General features: G+C 36.6%; 1 protein-coding gene across 1 annotated transcript in view; it reads right to left on the bottom strand.

Moving 5' to 3' along the window:
- LOC136151439 (contactin-associated protein-like 3) overlaps positions 1–18614 on the bottom strand; it is a 160525-nt gene that overhangs the window by 27855 nt on the left and 114056 nt on the right. The window contains exons 12-15 of the mRNA XM_065912556.1: positions 16872–17028; positions 10678–10805; positions 3362–3532; positions 2450–2668 (exon numbers count right to left, since the gene is read on the bottom strand). Coding sequence (XP_065768628.1) covers positions 2450–2668; positions 3362–3532; positions 10678–10805; positions 16872–17028 — 675 coding nt within the window. The remainder of the gene's footprint in view (positions 1–2449; positions 2669–3361; positions 3533–10677; positions 10806–16871; positions 17029–18614) is intronic.

Below are 18614 nucleotides of genomic sequence, written 5' to 3' on the forward strand. Positions count from 1 at the left end.
ACCTGAAGTACCTGCTAAAAACAGATTTTGGATTTATTCCCAAAGATCCTGATTCACTGAATTTTCAACACCTCAGGATTTAGAAACATCGCCATAACGGAAACACTAGCTCTAGGTAGGTTTCCATTCAAACTTTGTCCTAGAAATTCTGTTAATTAATCCTCAGAATTTAAATCAGAAAATAGAACTGTTTAGTTTGATTCGCAATCTGATAACTTTCAGGGAAGCCTCCTCGACTCAGTGAGAACTAACTGTGCTTGAAGCTGAGTTTAATGGTGCCATGGGCTGTACCACACACACTCACACACACACACTCACACACACGCTCATGCACACACATGCACACACACTCACACACACACGCTCATGCACACACATGCACACACACGCGCGCACACACGCACACACACATGCGCACACACACGCACACACACAAATTCATTCAATAGCATCAGTTCCTGAACACTGTAGGAGGTAACTTCTGGCAAAGCAGACTCTGTGCTAATCTGTGATTTACATCAGTTTTTAATTGGACTGTGTCCTTATTTACTTTAAAATACGTGAGAACAGACCGAGTGAGAGCTACTCCGTTAATCTGCTTAGTGTCCAAATTAGAATAGAGTTGTCTAAAAAGCAATGTAGCAAAACTTATTTCTCCCCTTGGGAAAAACAAGCAATAGTAAAGACTAAGCAAGTAAATTAGAGGGAAGACGCCCACCACCCAGAGTGTTTATCTTTAAAGAAGGGGCAGCAGAATAGTGAGTCCACTCCGGTTCTAAACATGACGCTTGCAATGAGAGCAGCAGAGAGGGAGCAGGGCGGAGAGGAGCCCGGCGCCGGGCTGGATTAAATACTGCTGTGCAGTCACACGAGGCTGCTTCTCTCGGCCTGGCCTCCTACTGTCTGATTTGGGGCGGACATTGGAGGATTTCGTCCCAATTACAAGTCTGATTCTCTGACTTCACTAAGAAGTGAAATGAGAGAAATGGCTTAAAAAATGCCATTTTTAAAAAATAAATAGTAGCGATAAGAGGTAACTGAAACAAATATAAATTGTCTATGATACTGAGTGCAAGCCTGGGGATCAGTACAACTGGGGTTTGGATTTCCCTTCCTGTTGGGTTTCTATGATCAAATCCCTTGGTCTCGCTGAACCTCCATGATCTCATCTGTAAATTGGGTGTAATAATCTGTGGCCCAGTTGTAAAGAATCCACTCACCATTGCAGGAGATGCAAGAGATGTGAGTTTAGTTTCTGAGTCAGGAAGATCCCTTGGAGTAGAAAATGGTAACCCACTCCAGTATTCTTGCCTGGAGAATCCCATGGACAGAGGAGCCTGGTGGGTTACAGTCCATGGGGTTATAAAGAATCGGACATGACTGAGTCATTGAGTCACATAATCTATGGCAAAGATACTCATATTAAATGAGTTCTTGGTACAGTGTCTGTGTGGCTGAACCACACTGACTCTTTTTTTTTTTTTTTTAATCAGCTGCATCTTAGCCCTGCAACCCCACCCCACCCCTCTCTTTTTGGATGACTGATCTTTAGCCTACTCACAAGGACTGCATCCCAGCTGGCTATTTCCCTATCAACCTTTACCCTTGCCTTCACCTGATATGAAAGCTGGAAGAGTGTCTTCTGCGGATGCAGGTGGTCATGAGACCTCCATGGGGGCAGAAAAGTCCTGGGACTGGGCCATGAGTCCTTCTCACTTGGTAGTCAGATTCTACTTTTAGCTTTGCCACTTCAGATTCCCCCAGGATCCCTTTCCAGGGCATGAGGTGCCCCTGTGAATGCCTCTGGTTCATCATCCCCTGGATGTAAGTTACCCACAGCAAACATCACAACTGTACTTTATGGAGTTGCCTACATTGAGTTTCAGTCTCAAAGTTCCTTTTCCGTTCAGAACATTTTTTCTTTTCAATTTACCTTTTAATTGGAGGATAATTTCTTTATAATGTTGTGTTGATTTCTGCTGCACAACAGTGTCAATCAGTCATAATTACATAATTATATATATATATATATGTGTGTGTACATATATATGTGTGTGTGTGTGTGTGTGTGTGTATATATATATCTCCCCTCGCTCTTGAGACTCCCTCCCACCCCGCATCCCAGCCCTCTAGGTAATCACAGAATCTCAGAGCACCAGGTTGGGCTCAAATAAGTATCGTATATTAATGCATATATACGGAATCTAGAAAAACAGCGCTGATGAACCTATCTGAGGGAGAGAATGGAGACACAGATATAGAGAACGAAATTATGGACACAGTGGGAGAAGGAGAGAGTTAAAGAGGATTTTATTCAGTGTCTCCTTCTCCCACCAGTGCCTACAGCAGTCGCAGCAGCTGTTATCATCACTGTTGTAGCGGCGATCTCCTCTTGGTGCGTCTTTGCACTCAGAGCATGGTACAGTTAGAAGCCACCAGCAGCACTCACCCACGAAAAGCTGGCTGTTGAGCTGCAAGCGGGTGTGCCCGTCAGCTGGGGCAGGTTGGGTCTTGCGAGGGTGCTGACCCACTTGAAGGGACGCTTCTTTAACGTTCCGGTCTGCCCTCACGTAGTGCCACCGATTGTCATTAAAGGCAGTGGGAGACTGCACTGTGACCTCACAAGGCCCATTCCCCACATCAAAGGAAAAGGTTACTTCTGTTGGGGCTGGAAATAAAAATATGAGAGATGCCTGAGTTCATTCACAGGAGAGAAAATTTAGTCTTGAGTAGATCTGAAAAAAGTACTATGGCATGCTTCTTATGAAAGAAGACATGCTAGGGATGCAGACAGATGCCAGTCTGTGTTGGTTGGGGAGAGGTTGGGGTGGAGAATAAACCTGTATCCTGGAGAAAGAAAAGTGAAGCTGATTTTAATGTATTTCTCCCCAGAGTTTACTGTTCATCCTGCTAAGCCCTAAGCAATAGAGATGTTTACCTACAGAAACAAAACTAATATTTTATCTGATTTTATACATAGAAGTGATTTTACTTAAAGGTGGTTTAAACCTTTACGTAGTTTTAAAAGCACTAGGTGAATTTCAGATAGCAAGACATTAAGTTTTGTCTACATATATATAAACAATGTGCTTAGTCAATTAAATCACATAATATTGTGATTTAGTAAGAAGTTATTTGACCAGTTTGGTTTAATACCCTTTTTGCACATAGAATTAAAACAATAAGGAACTATACAGACTGTTGTGTGTTGCAGGAGTCACTGTTTCACTTTCCACTTAGTATTTAAGAAAAAATATAACTGACAAAGGAAGCATGTCAGTGTGTTAGGAGCTAGGTCACCAGCAAGGTTATTGTTAATCACTGAGTACCCCAGTGGATTTGTGCCCATTGGACAGCTCACCGCGCAGCTCTAGCCTGATGAAGTCTGTGATTCCCAGGTTCTCTAAAAACACCCCTGACGAGGCTGTGGTCTTAAAAAAGAAAGACACGTCAGCACTAAGCTCTCCTCGGAACGTGGGGAAATGAAGGTATGAAGTCTCAGTATTGAAGGAAGCTGAATTCCAAAATGAATCTGTTTACAAAAAGAAAATAAAACACAATGACAATAGCAGTAAAATGCAACAAGTAACAATTGCCTTTTATATTTCTAGCATTGCTACTGTTCAATGCATTATTTATCCATTCAACGCATTATTTATCCATACAAGCCTTCTTATGGGAGTTCTTCTGAAGATGTGGCCATGAGATGAATGTCTAAATAGTGATTCTTTTGAGGATTAAGAATCTGGACATGGCTGCAAGTGAGTGGATGGATAATCACTTTGGTAAAGGCCTGTTTTTTTTTTGGTTCTTTTTTTAAACTAAATTATCATAGAGTAAAATTGACTTTTTAGGGTTTTACAGTTATATAAAGTTTACAGACTTTTACAGTTATATGAATTTTAACACAGGCATGGATTTCTGTAACCATCATCAAAATCAGAATAAAGAACAGTTCCATCACCCCCAAAAAACTCTCTCTTGCTATTTCTTTGCAGTCACACCCTCTACCCAGCCCTCAGCCTGGAAGTCATGAACTAGTCTCTGTACTGCAGTCTTACCTTTCCCAAATAAAATATAAATGGAGTCAAGCAGAATGCAACAACATAAAGCCTCTGAGATTCGTTTGAGATGCTGCACGTCAACATCTATTATTTTCTCACTGCTCTGTAGTATTCTATCACATGAATGTGCCATAGTTTATTTATCCATATTTAAGAACACTAAAGTTGTTTCCAAATTTGGTCAATTACAAATAGAACTGCTCTAAAAATTTGCATGGCACAGTGGTAAAGAATCTGCCTGCCAATGCAGGAGACTTAGGTTTGATCCCTGGGTCAGGAAGATGCCCTGGAGTAGGAAATGGCAGCCCACTCCAGTATTCTTGCCGGAAAATTCCATGGACAGAGGAGCCTGGTGGTGGGCTATGTAGTCCATGGAGTTGCAAAGAGGCAGACACGCCTGGGCAGCTGAGCACAACCATAAGAACAAACATTTGTTAAAAGTTTTTGTGTGAGCATATGTTTTCACTTCTCTAGGGTAAATTCCCAGGAGCATGATTCCTGGGTCATATGGTAAGTATATGTTTAACTTTATAAGATACTGCCAAACAGTTTTCCAGAGTGATCATACCATTTTTAATTCCCATGATCAGTGTGTAACAGATATAGTTGTTTTATATCTTTATATCTTTAGCATTTTACATTGTTAGTATACATCTTTTTTTATCTTAGCAATTCAAATTGATGTAAAGTAGTATTTCATTGTGGTTTTAATTTTCCTTCCCTAATAGATAATGATGTTGGGCGTCTTCTCATGTACTTATTTGCCACCTTATGTCCTCTTTGGTGAAGAGTGTGTTCAGCTTGGGAGGAACTGACATCTTTCTTACGTTGAGTCTCCCAATCCATGAACACAGTATATCTCTTCCTTTATTCAGATTTTTTGATTCTTCAGTATTTAGTCATTTATTTGGTTTACAGGTTTTATACATGTTTTTGTTAAACATATACCTGAGTATTATATGTTCTTTGGAGATACTGAAAATGACATTCTCTTATAGATTTTGGTTTCTAGTCTACATTGCTAGCATATATAACTGATTTGTCTGTTGTTGACGTTGCATCTTGAGATCTTGTTGAGCTCACTCATAAGACCTAGTAAGGTTTTGGTTTCTGCTTTGGGTAGTACATTCCTTGAGATTTTCTATGTAGGCAGTCATATATGCAGGCTTCCCCGGGGGCTCAGTGGTAAAGAATCTGCCTGCAATGCAGATGTAGTGTCAATCACTGAGATGGAAAGATCCCTTAGAGAAGGAAATGGCAACCCACTCTAGTATGCTTGCTTGGAACATCCCATAGACAGAGGAAACTGGCAGGCTTCAGTTCACGGAGTCACAGAAGAGTTGGATACAACTTAGTGACTAAACAACCAACCAAGTGTGCATATGTAAATAGAGTTTTCTTTCTGGCTTCCCAGTCTTTATGCACTTATTTTCTTTCTTACATTATTGCCGTGGCTAAGACAATGATAAATATTGTTGAATAGAAGTGGTGAGATTGGATATCTTAATCTTGTTTCCATCCTGAGGGGAAAAGCATCCAGTTTTTTACCAATAATTATGATACTTCTGTCTTAGTAGGCTGAAGAATTTTCTTTTACACTTAGTTTGCTAAGAACTTCATTATAAATGCTATTATGATATAAATTATAATTTTTAATTTTGTATTTTAGCAATTTAAATTATAATGTTCATATTAATTGATACAGAAAAAGCAGCTGGCATGATTTTTCTTCCTTAGACTGTTAACATGGTAGATACATTGATCAGCTTCCAAGCACTGAACCAGCCTTGCATCCTGGATAAACTGCAGATGGTGGTGGTGCATTTAAAATACATATATTCCTGGACTATTTGTTAATGTTTTGTTGATATTTTTTGTGTCTGTGTTAGTAATAACATTGTTAGCAGTTATCATTCTTTTTACTGTCTTTGTCTAGTTTCAATATCAGAACAACATTCTGTTTTAAATGTTGGAAAGAATTTCCTCTTCTATTTTCTGAAAGAGATTTTATAGATATGGTATTATTTCTTGAGTAGAATTCATCAGTGAATCAAGCTTAGTCTGGATTTTTTTTGAAGGTTTTTAATTACAATTTCAATTCCATTAATACTATTAGGTCTATTCCAGTTGTCTCATTCATCTTGAGTGAGTTTTGGTTGTTAGTGGTTTTCAAGGAACTGGTCCACTTCATCTGTATAATGGATGTAATACTTGTTCAGATGTTTGTAGTGTACTTTTTCATACTCTTGATGTTGGTGGTGTCTGCAGTGTTACCCCAACACTCAATTCCCATATTGATAATTTTCATCTATTTTTGGGTAGTTTTGTTAGAGGCTTAACTATTTTATCAGTATTTTAAAAGAGTATAAAAAAATCACTTTTAATTTTTATAGATCAGTACGTATTCTGCTTTTAATTTAATTGATTTCTATTCTTGTCTTTATTAGTTCCTTCTTTCTGCTTGTTTTAGGTTTATTTCCCTCTTCTATTTCTAGTTTCTTTTGGTGAAAGCTAACATTATTGAACTGAGATCTTTTTTAATAATATAAGTACTTCTTTAATAATATAAGTACTTATTGCTGCAAACATTCCTCTGAGCACTGCTATTAACAAAATTTAATACTATAAATTTTTGATATTCTGTATTTTAATTTTTATTCAGTTCAAAATGTATTATCAGATCTATTGAGACCTTGTCTTTGACTTAGGTATTACTTAAGGACCTGAGGTTTAGTTTCTAAGTGTTTGGAGATTTTCTTGCTATCTTTGTTTTTTATTTCTAATTTAATTTGATTGTGTCAGTGAATGCATTTTATGTGATTTAAATTATTTGATATTTGCTAAGGTTTGTTTTATGACACAAAATATGCTGTTTCTGGGTTAAAGATTTATGTGCATTTGCAAAGAATGTGCATTTTACTGTTCATAGAGTATTCTATAAATGTCAGTTGGTTTCTCGTGTCATTCAGATCTTCTATATCCTTGATAATTTTCCCTCTATTAGTTCCATATATTAATGAGATAGGAGAATTAGACTCTAATTATAATTATGCATTTCTCTATTTCTTCTTTCCATCCTGTCAAATTTTGCATTATGTATTTTGAAGCTCAGTTATTTGCATACATATTTAAGGTTCGTAGGTCTTCTAGTTGTTTTTTATATCTATTACTTTACTTTGCTTTCAAGTAAAAAATTTAATATAGAAACTCCAGTGTTTGTGCAGTATATCTTTCTCCATCATTTTCTTTTATTACGTCATTATATTTGAATTTAACTTCTTATAGACAGTATACTGTTGAGTCATAACAAAGTCTTTTATGAGTTTATTTAGACCACATACATTAAATATGAATTTTGATACGTCAGTTCTTCATTTCATTATTTTTGTCCTATTTGTCCTAGTTCTTGTTCTTCTGTTTCCCCCTTTCTGCCTTCTTCTGGATTATTTAAATACTTTCCAGTATTCTACTTGTATTTGTCTGTAGCAGATTCTTAATTGTTTCTTTTAGGGATTACAATAATATACTTACTTTCTCAGTCTGCTTAAAATCTATATTTTAATCATGTTAAGTGATTTGTAAAAACCTTGGAAACAATTTGACCCTTATCTACTCCTGTTGATGTTGTTGCTACTTGTATTATATCTACATAAAATAAAATCCCCATGAAATAGTGTTGTTTTCAGTCCGCAGATACATTTAAAATAACTCAATAGGAAAATAATCTATTAAATTACCCAGATACTTACCATTTCTAATGCTGATTTTTTTATCCCTGAAGTTCCAAATTTCCTTCTGATACCATTTCCTTTCTAATAACCTTCCTTTAGAAATTCTTTTAAAGGATGTTTCCTGGTGATTAATGCTTTTGGTTTTCTTTCATTGGAGATATTTAAAACTTTTACTTTCATTCCTGAAGGATCTTTTTGCTGAACACAGAATTATCAATTGACAATACTTTCAAAATAGAAATATCTTGCCATTTCCTTCTGGCCACCATATTTCTGATGAGAAACTTACTGTCATCTGAATTGGTGTTTTCCTACAGGCAACGCATCATTATTCTCTCTGGCTGCTTTCAAAAAATTCCTCTCATTGTCTTTAGTTTTCATCAGTTTGCTTACAGTATGTCTAGATGTGAATTTCTTTGAGTTTATCCTGTTTTGGATTCATTCAACTTCCCAGTCTCTCTTTTACCAAACTTGGAAAGTTTTCAGCCATTATCTTTTCAAATATTATTTCAGGACCAACACTTTTCCTCTCTTCTTCTGGAAATTCAATTACATGAATATTATATTTTTTATTATTAACCCACAGGCCCCTGAGACCCTATTCATTTTTTTCAATTTTTTTTCTTTCTCTTGCTTAGATTAGATAATTTCTATTTATAGATCTTCAAGGCCCTTGACTGTTCCATCTCAAATCTTCTACTTAGCCCACCCAGTGCATCTTTTAGTTCCACTGCTATACTTCTCAGTTCTAAAGTTTTCTTTTAGCTTCCTTTATATAGCCTATTTCTTTACTGAAACATTCTCTTTTTCTATTTGTTTCAAAAGCATTTCTTGTTATTCATTGCAGTTTTGTGTAACAGTTGTTTTAAAGTCTTTATCTGTTAATTTTAACCTCAGTGTTATTGGTCATCTCCTGATTACATTTTCTTGTGCAAACTGATTTTTATGGTTCTTTGTATGTTAATAATCTTGGATTATTTCCTAGCTATTTACAATACTATGTTAACAAACTGTGAGCTTTGTTTAAATTCAAGGAGTGTGTTGACATTTTTCTTTTCCAGTCCTGTTGGCCTGGTTATGATCTGCCCACACATTTCAACCTTCCCTCTGTGGTCCGTGACTCCTATGGCAGTCCAGTTTTCAAAGTTTTTGCAGTACTTTTCAGATCTGCCTCACCTTTGCACCACACAGTGGCCAGTCTGAGTCCTGGGTGGTGGTTTCTTCACTCATTCTCAACTTCTTGGTCTATAATTAAGACCAGTTTAAGGCACGTGTAGTTCAGAGGTGAACTCAGGACTTCATAAACAACTTACAGCATCACTTTTTTGAACTCTTTCCTCTCTGTGTTCTTCCAATACTTTCCAGTCTCCTAGGGCTCTCTTTTCACCCACATCGCCAGAAAACTAGGGCTCTGTTTAGCCTGCTTTACTGTGCTTCCCTATTTACTTCTGTTCCTGCACCTACAACCATTGCCAAGTGATGGGGGCCAGAGAAAGAAAACAAAAGCAACAGGAGTCTGCCACTGCTGCCATGGGGTTGCCTGGGAACTGGAACCTCAGAAAACAGAGATAAGGGTGAGAGGGATGAGATTCCTGTGCTTACTGTCAGGACTAGAGGACATCCCCTGGGACTCTCTCCATTTGTGATCCCATGGCTAAGAGACGTTGGAGGAAAGCGCATGGTGAATTCTGCTTTCTCTTCCCCGCTGCTGTTTGCTTTCCAGCATCCTGAGATAACTGCTTCATGAATCCTGTCTGTGCAGTATTTAAAGCCATGAGACAATGGGCAAAGATCACCAGTGGAGAATAGACAGGAAAGAGGGCAGAGAATAGAGCCTTGGGGAACCCCAACACTATCCCACTGGCAAGATGAAGAAGGTTAGGGAAAGGAGGGAAAAAACAGAATTTTGTGGTATGCTGGCTACCAAGTAAAGAAAGTGACTCAAAGAACAAGGAATCATGGGGGAATTCCAAAGCTGCTGACAGGTCAATTCAGGTATTTATCAGAGAATAAGAATTGGACTTAGCAATGTTGAATTCTCATTCGTGACCTAGAAAAGTCACTTTCTGAGGAGTAATGAAGGAGAATATTTGTCTTATATTCAAGAGAGACTAGAAGTAGGGAAATTAAAAATAGAACTCATTTTATTTCAGTTATTTGGGGGCAGTGAAGGATATGAAAGAAATTAAGGTGCAGTTGGAGGGGTAAGTGGAGTTAAGAGCATCAAGGCTTCCAGTGTAAATATTAAGAACTACCAGAAGGCATTAATGCATAGATACACTTGATGGATTCTGTCCTCTCATTTTCTCATCATTCACCAGTTTCAGGCATTTCAGCCCTCAACAAAATGTCTTATACTTAGTAGGTACATATTGGATGTTTGCTGAACAAGTTACATGATATTTCAAACAATTTCATGAGTGTTTCAGCAGAGTCCGATGTAGATTCTATATGCGTGCCTGTGTACCAGGTCACTTCAATTATGCCTGACTCTTTGCGACCCTATGGACTGTAGGCCCATGAGATTAAAATTCTCCAGGTAAGAGTACTGGAGTCGATTGCCATCCTTTTCCAGGGGATCTTTCCAACTCAAGGATTGAGCCCATGTCTCTTATGTCTCCTGCATTGGCCAGTGGGTTCTTTACCACCAGTGCCACCTGGGAAGCGCTAAATGCTATATAAAAAACACATAATCCAGAGGTAGTACTTTTTCTCAATTATATTAGCAACATGCACTTATTTTATTATAGGTTAATACATTCCTAATAAAGTACAGATTATCAGTATAGACAGTGATTCTATGAACCCAGGCAGTTAGATTTCTCATAAATCACTGAAATACATTAGCAAGGGTCAAGGCAGTTCCTCTTGCCACTACTTACTGTCCCCTGAGCAGAGCAGAGGGCCCAGCGTATAAGCCGCTTCAGAATGTGGCCGCCCTCTGCCACTCATCACAACCTGAGTAACCGGCAGGTACTTCTTATGGGAGAGGACTACTGTGTTGCTGGTCCTAGAAAACAAACACAACCACCTTAACATTATTTTTAATAATGTACAGAAAAGTAAAAGCATTTTATTGCAGTTCAAGGGGTATTAAGCTAAATTTGTAAACATATAACAGGAGGGAAATCAAACAGCTCATCCGAACACTTACAAACACACTAGTGCACTGAATGAGGTCTTCTGAGGACCAGAGACCTTTGTTCATCTTCAGGGCCATAGAGAAGAAAGCAGGCAGGTCCAAAATTGTGGTCATAGGAACAGACATGAAATTACATTTCAATGCAATTAAGCAGCTTATTGCTGTTTGCAATTCAGCCAGTCTGTCATACTGGAATGTAAAATTTACAGACGCAAGAGCAGTCTGCCTTGATTTAAAAAAAAAAAAAAGCAAAAGACAAAAACCAAAACCATCTGACTGACAAGAAATAGGTTTTCAATTTTTGGAAGTTGTTTTTTTTATTAAAAGTTTCAGAAATTCCTACTGTGGTTATGAGGCATTTCCTTATTTGTTGAAGCCTTAAATTTAAAAATAAAATCAAAACAAAATACTGATTCAAAACCATGATGAAGATATGATACAATGTATTCTTAAAATTAATAAATGGGCTAATGCATGGGAAAGTGTTTTGCCAATGATTTTCACCATCCATTCATTCAACAAACACTTATTACACTCCTCTGTTACTCATGCCCTGTGTGCTGGGGAAGTGAACAGAAAACCCATTGTCAGTGTCCCCCAGAAACCTAGTGGATGTTATAAACAGAAATAACAATAATATCATCATGCAAGTGACTATTTGGGGACATACTAAAATCTATGGTTCAATACAATTTAATGACTGGAACAGAAGCCAGAAGACCTGGTTGGTAAGCTGTCTGTACTGCCAATGTCCTCTCTGGACAAAGTAGAAAGGTTTCAGTAAGCTGTTCATGTTTTTCATTTTATATTTCAATTACATATGTACTTCTAATTTATGGACAAATACTGGTTTGTCAATTGTTCTGTGTAGAACCTAGCAAGTTTTCATTTTTAACAATTACAAAATCACCAGTCACTCATATATATATAGTAATTGTTCCAAATTATATATGTATTTAAATAAGTTGAAGCATTATCAAAAATAGTGCAGGTCACCTCACGGTTTTGCTGCAAAAAAAAAAAAAAAAACTTCAAAATATTCTTGTAAATAGGAAAATTAAAAATTATTAAGATTTTTATTTTATTTAAAAATTTGAGCACAGTGACTGGCAGTGCATGTGGTAAGATATGAAAAATAGCAACTAAACATCCTAAAATTGAAGAAACAATATTAAAAATCAAATTGCTTCAAAAAATCAGACTGAATTAAGCCCCATGGTTTTATCTGGGGAAGACCCCGCAACCGCTACTGATAGAAGCACACAGGCTTCATCCTAAACACAAAACACCCGGCTTTGTTGGGATCACAAGCTAGAAGGTGCCACTGAATTACAGGGCTATCAGTATGGAAAGTTATTTTGTTATAAACACAGGAATAGCACATCAAATTAATTCCTGGTATTAAATATCAGTAAGCATTACAAATAAGTATTTTAATTCCTATGACTGCTATTTTGGTAGATATCTTAGAGGAAAGATGTAAGTGTATTAGTTCTTCATTGAGAAACTTTGAATTTTAAGGAAACCTTTAAAAGCTACACTGTCTAATATAGGAAAAAGCTACACTGTAATTCTGCTTTCAACACTGACAATGCATTCACAAACCTAAAAGAAACTTTAAAATATCATAATGCAAAGACTGTGCATTAAGGTAGATAACATCATTAAGTACCTTCCTGAATCTGAGAAAATTTCAAACAATTCTTACTTCAAAATTCCTCATTAGCATAGATCATCCCCAGCTGCCCATGCTTTATGCAGAGTACTGTAACGCGTGGTCAGCAGCTCGTGCTCACGCTCAGCCGCAGAGTGCTCGACTCCCAACGCTATGGTCACCAGACTCATTCAAAACTGCCTAATTTACGATTATATCTCACTTTGCTTGCTTTTCATTTTTTCCCAAAATCTGTAAACACTGCATTTCTAGGCACAAAGTTTTCTCACAACAGTTTTAAACATTCAGTAAGAGAGTTTCCAAATTCACTCTTTTCAGAGCGTCTAATGCTTTAGAAATTCTTACTGTTTGTTGTTTGTCATTAGATATTTTTGAGGTATAATAGAGCTTTAAGAACACTGAGTTGTTGGGAAAGTTGCAGGAGAGAAATACTGTGTCAACTTTAAGCGTTATAATCCTTGGGGGGAAAGAGGGATTGGTGACTGTAGTTTTCATCATCCAGAATCACATACTTTGAAAGTTCCAAGCTATTTATCGGGTTTTGCTGTTCTACTGGCTCACCCCTTTAGCAAAGTCATGCTGTATTAATTGCTGAGGGATCATTAAGACTTCTTCATGTCTGGTAGGGCTGGTCTCCCCACCTTGTTTCCATCTTCATAGTAGTCTTAGCTATTTATGCACCATTCTTATCCAAAATAAGTTTTAGAACCATTTTGTCAATACTTAAAAATAATAAACAAATGTTTAGCATTTGTTTGGAATTAAATGGAATTGGAGAAATTTATTTGGAGGAGAGATGCTTAGATTTCCTATTCATGGCAGTGGTATGATGTCTCCATTTATTTCGGTCTTCTGGATTTTCATAATAAAGTTTTATAAAGTCTTTTTTTAATCAAAGTCTTGCATACTTTTGCTATCTTTATTTCAAGATACATTCCTATTTTGTTGCTTTTGCAACTGGTGTTTATAGAGCTTTCTCATAATAACACATTCTTGATAAGAATTCAGTTATTCGACGATTCAGTAAGTAGTCTTACTAAGTTCTCTCATTAATTTCAATAATATTTCTGTTTGTTCTCTTAGGTTTCCTTTGTTGACAACCGTTATTTTCTATGAGTAATATAATCTCTATTTCCTTGTTTCCAGTCTTTCCAATTGCAATTTTGAATTAACTCACATATATTTTTTAGCTTTCTATTATTCATTTCTAACCTAATTGCATTGCTATCAGAGAAACTGTCCATAGGATAACAAATGCACCAAAAGTTTTTGAGTTTTGCTTTATGAAAAATTGGGAAAATCAGTTTGCAGAAATGCACCACATGTGCTTGAGAAAATTATGTGTTCTATAATTTTATGTTCCCAACAAATCAAGCTGTTAACTTAATTTGAAAACATTCTATGTTCTCACTAATGTTTGTTCGATTACCAATTACAAAGATATTCTTATCATGGTTGATTTGTGAATTTCTTCTTTCAGTTCTGTCAAAGTTTTTTCTATATATATTTCTAGTCATTTTTATTGGAAGCATACATATTTAGGATTGCTAATTTTCTCTGGTGAAATTAAGAAGTATCATTACATAGTAACAGTGATTTTAATCCACCTGAAAAACCTTTAAAATTTACTGACTTTGTGATATTTAGCTGGTAATTCTTCGCTTTCAATATTTCCACTTGTACAAACAATATGTAATATGAGATCTGGATCTAAATGGTTATTTTTGTCACATTTATTGTGCATGATTGTTCACACATTTTTATCTCAGACTTGTTGCTTTCTCTTCTTTTTCAATCTCACGCTCTATCTTCTTTTGCATTAACTAAGTTTTTAAAATCCCATTTTTCTTTCTTCCCTCTGCTGAATTGAAACAATTCTTTAAGGGTTATATAAATTTCAATATATACACTTTAAGCAATTTAATTCTAATAAATATTTACAAAACAAGTTTAAATTTCAACAATATTTTTATTTCTAAGCAGTCTTTTAGTTCCTTTGTAAACCACAATCATCTTTGTTAATAGGATCTGACTGCTTTCTTATGTTTCAACTTCACACATATAGTCATATGTTATCAGTACATGTTTTCCACTTTTATGTTTATAATTTTTTTTCTCAATATTTCCTCCTGTTTCTGAAACCTTCCTTGTAATATCACTTTCTTTCATTCTGAGAACCATTCTTAAAAATCCCTTTTGTGTAATTTCATCTTAAAAGCTGTAGGGGGAAAAAAAAAAGCTGTAGGGGGAGAACTTAGATTTCTACACTATTTTGTTTTGTCAAAAATAGTCCTGGTTACGTGAGGGTATTTTTTTTTTTGAAGTCTTAATTTCAAAAAATAGCAGAAGCAGGATCATGAAGTTTTAAAATGTTTAACTGTGGTAACATTGCAATACTTAATGGGTTGACGAGTTGCTGGTATAATCAGTCAACTTAGAGACCATCATAATGAAGCAAATGGTCTCATGTGTTAATGTTAACACTGTCAAAGACTAGATCAAAAAAACTGTCTAAGGTTTGCTGTGTTTACTGAGAAAACAAATTCTTCCTAGCAACTGTTTAAATAAATCTCACAGATGCTACAGACCTTTTTAGTGGCCTGTGATTAAAAAAATATGGCTTGCTTTTAAAAAAAATCCCTTTTGTGGAGTCTGCAGCTGGTAAATTTCTCCAGTGTTGTTTGTCTATAATTTTATAGCACTAATTTTATAGCACTTCTTCAAATATCAGCTTGGTAAACACCGGGAGTTTGACAGGCATTTCACTCCTGCCCTCTAGGGGGCATGCTGCGCCCTCTGTGGGCTGGGCTCTGGGCTGCTCAGGGAAGGTCAGCTCTCTGGCTGGCTCTCCTTTCAGAGTCTTCTTCCTTTCCTTTCTCCTCCTTTAAACATTCTCTTTAGTGTTCTTTGATTTCACCATGGATGTCTAGATACAGATTTACTTTTATTTATTTACTTTTAGCTTGGTGTTTTAATATTTAATATTTCAATCTGGAAATTTCTCAGCTATTTGAGTACTGCCTCTTTTTAGTTATTATATCTCAAATCTTTTCTTCTGAAACTTTAATCACACACATGTTCCATCTTCTTCACATGACTCTTCAATGTCACCACTTTCCTAGGTCCCATTTTGTTTTTCTCCATTCATTTTGTGTGTCATTTAATTTACACACCTTTTCTACTAATATCTGATCCAAAAGTTTTAAACTGAGTAATACTGTCATTACTAATGATAATATATTTATTTCTAATATGTATTGATATATATGTTAATATATTCATTTCTAAGCATTCACTTGGTTCTTTTGTAAATCACAGTCTTCTTTGTTAACAGGAAGATTCTTATGTTTCAATTCCAGTTTTAATTTTTTGAGCAGCTCACATATTTATTTCATCTTATGTTTTTAATGTATCCTTGATCTGAGATTTTCAGGCATTGGATCTACTCTTTGGGGGTTCTTCTGTCTCTCAATCGTGTCCTCTGGCATTGTATAACCCTGGATCGTGAGTCCACGTTTGGCAGCATTTTATCTGTGGGAATCCTGTGAGACCTGTGTGAAGGGGGACGGCGCATCTCCAGGGAGAATATCATGTAATCTTAGGACGAGCCGCTGGTGCTGCCAACCTGTGGCCATGTTAACCAATTTAAGGGCCATCCAAGTTATGTCAATTTGGGCACCAAATCTGTGTGAGAGCAGGTCTGTAGACATGAGTTTTCAGGGAGAATTTTTTTTTTTCTACTTAGAGTGCTAACTAGAAGATCTGTCCTCATTCACTTTTTGGGGGTTTGTAGCCTTCTGAGACTTTCGGCTGCATGGAGAATTTTGTGTTCTCTGTATTCTCTTTCATGGACTCAAGGCCTTGTCTGGTTTCCCCTATGTGGCCATTCAAGAAATCAGCTGGAAGTTTAGGAAGGTCAGTAAATAATACATGGCCTGGTCATTTTATTAGCTGAATTAACTTTAAGAAGTCTTATATTTCACTTTCAGTGAATGGGAAACATTCATTCCTATTTTGTCTTAGTAGAAAAATAGAACAGACATGCTTAGTTATTCACCAGTAAACAAAAATAGCTACCTAATATTTTAGGCTTCTGATTAATGACACTATATACACATCACAGCTTATACTTTTAAGTTGCTAGGGCATACTTTAATTTATTCTCTTTATTGTACTGTCATGTCCAATGTCTGCCTAAGGTACATAGTTTAAGCAACAAAAAAATTACAGTTTGCACAGGGAAATTATATGGAAATCACCATTCATTCCGGTCAGCATCACAGTTGCAGTAATATTGAGAATCAATGCAGTCCCCCTCTAATCCACAAGTACATTTTTGAGCATCAGGCTGAGAACCTCCCCAGTAAGTGTGTGTTTCATTGGTTCTTCCAACCCACCAGCTCACTGGGGTTCCATCTGAAAGACAAGTATGAGAAAGGTGACACCTACTTTGACCCCCACTACCTGCCTCCCCAAAATAATTCCTTTACTCCTCTTTATTTAAAGCATAGAGAGACTTTTAGAAGTATATTTTATATTTTAACTCTGCAATAGGATCATTTTTAGGAGAACTCCCAACTATTTAAAAATATATACTTTAATGTCAAGTCATATCATCATTAACCATTTTTTTTTTCTTTTATCAGAAAATGAGCAAATTGTCCCTAACTCATTCAAGCATGATGTTTACATATTTCTCTTGAGGACTCCAATTACATCATTTCTGCAGAAATAATGTTCAAGAAAGAATTGTCATCAAAATAGAAACCAGAGTAATTTATACATTGAATCTAAAATCTGTTTGCGATCCTATTAATAAAATGCCATTAAAATGTTTCATGTTATGCAAAACATAGAATTCTTTCACTTTATGTATTAGCTAAAAACACTGGCACTTCTAGCATATCTTTAGTTTCTTGGGGATACGTACTTATACTAAACGGGTTACTCTGTTTGGAAACTAAAGAAATGGCACTAGTCAGCCTTCTTCATGCCTGAAGTGAGTCTTTGGTTTGGACAAATCCGAGACAACTACAGAGTGGATCTTCAGCAAAACCCACTCCTCAGTGCAATGCATAAGTGACAGGAGCAGAGGCTGCCTCAGCTCTGCAAGATTGCTTATTTATGCTGCAGACGCTGCCGAAGCCCCAGTGTGGGATTATAGGGCACCTGGAGGAGGATGTTCAGTGAGGGTGGCGCGCACAGGAAGGTGGAGAGGAAACAGTCCCTGGTAAACAGAGATTTAGGGCAGGGGGGGGGAGCAGGAAATGGAAGTGACATTAAATCTGTCAAGATGTCTGTGTTTTTCACTCTTAAGTTGTCCCCATCAGGCCCCCACCAAGAATCTGTAGCAGCTTCTTCCTAACTTACAATCGCCACTGCTCATTATGGCTCCCTATTCAATAAGACTTTGGCTTCTGCTGACAACCTCCCAGCTTGTAAACACACAGACTGCATTCATTACCATGCACTGCGGGCCCAGTGGTGTGATGTGCGCCAAGAAATCAATATCAACCATCATTTTTTAAAATGTGTTGAAAACATCTCTAGGAGGTGGAAGATCTTTTCAGCTTAATATTTAATAAATATTTAATAGGTATTTTTCAAAATTCCATCTTAAAAATGTAATTATTCAACATCTTCTTTCATTGACTGAAGAGCAAAGAAATCATTATATGCAAATGCACAACTGTGTTTACATTTTTCTCTCTAAAATGAGAACCATTAAGGGTTCTTAAAGGTACAAAATGTATGTGGCTCCATTCAAAATTCCTTTGAGTAACCTAGAGAATTTGCATAAGAAAGCATTAGGAAAAAAAAAAGAAAGCATTAAGAATAACATGAAGAAGAATTAGAGGCTGAAATGAAAAGGAACAGGAAAGATAGCAATGACCAGGGTTCACGGCTCCACTTTCTCAATTGTTTTAGCCCTTGGGTCACTGTCCTCGCCAGCCACTGCGACCATCCTCAGTGACCTTAAGCATTCATAGTATGATGATGGG

The sequence above is a fragment of the Muntiacus reevesi genome, chromosome 20, assembly GCF_963930625.1.
Source record: "Muntiacus reevesi chromosome 20, mMunRee1.1, whole genome shotgun sequence".
Lineage (NCBI taxonomy): Eukaryota > Metazoa > Chordata > Mammalia > Artiodactyla > Cervidae > Muntiacus > Muntiacus reevesi.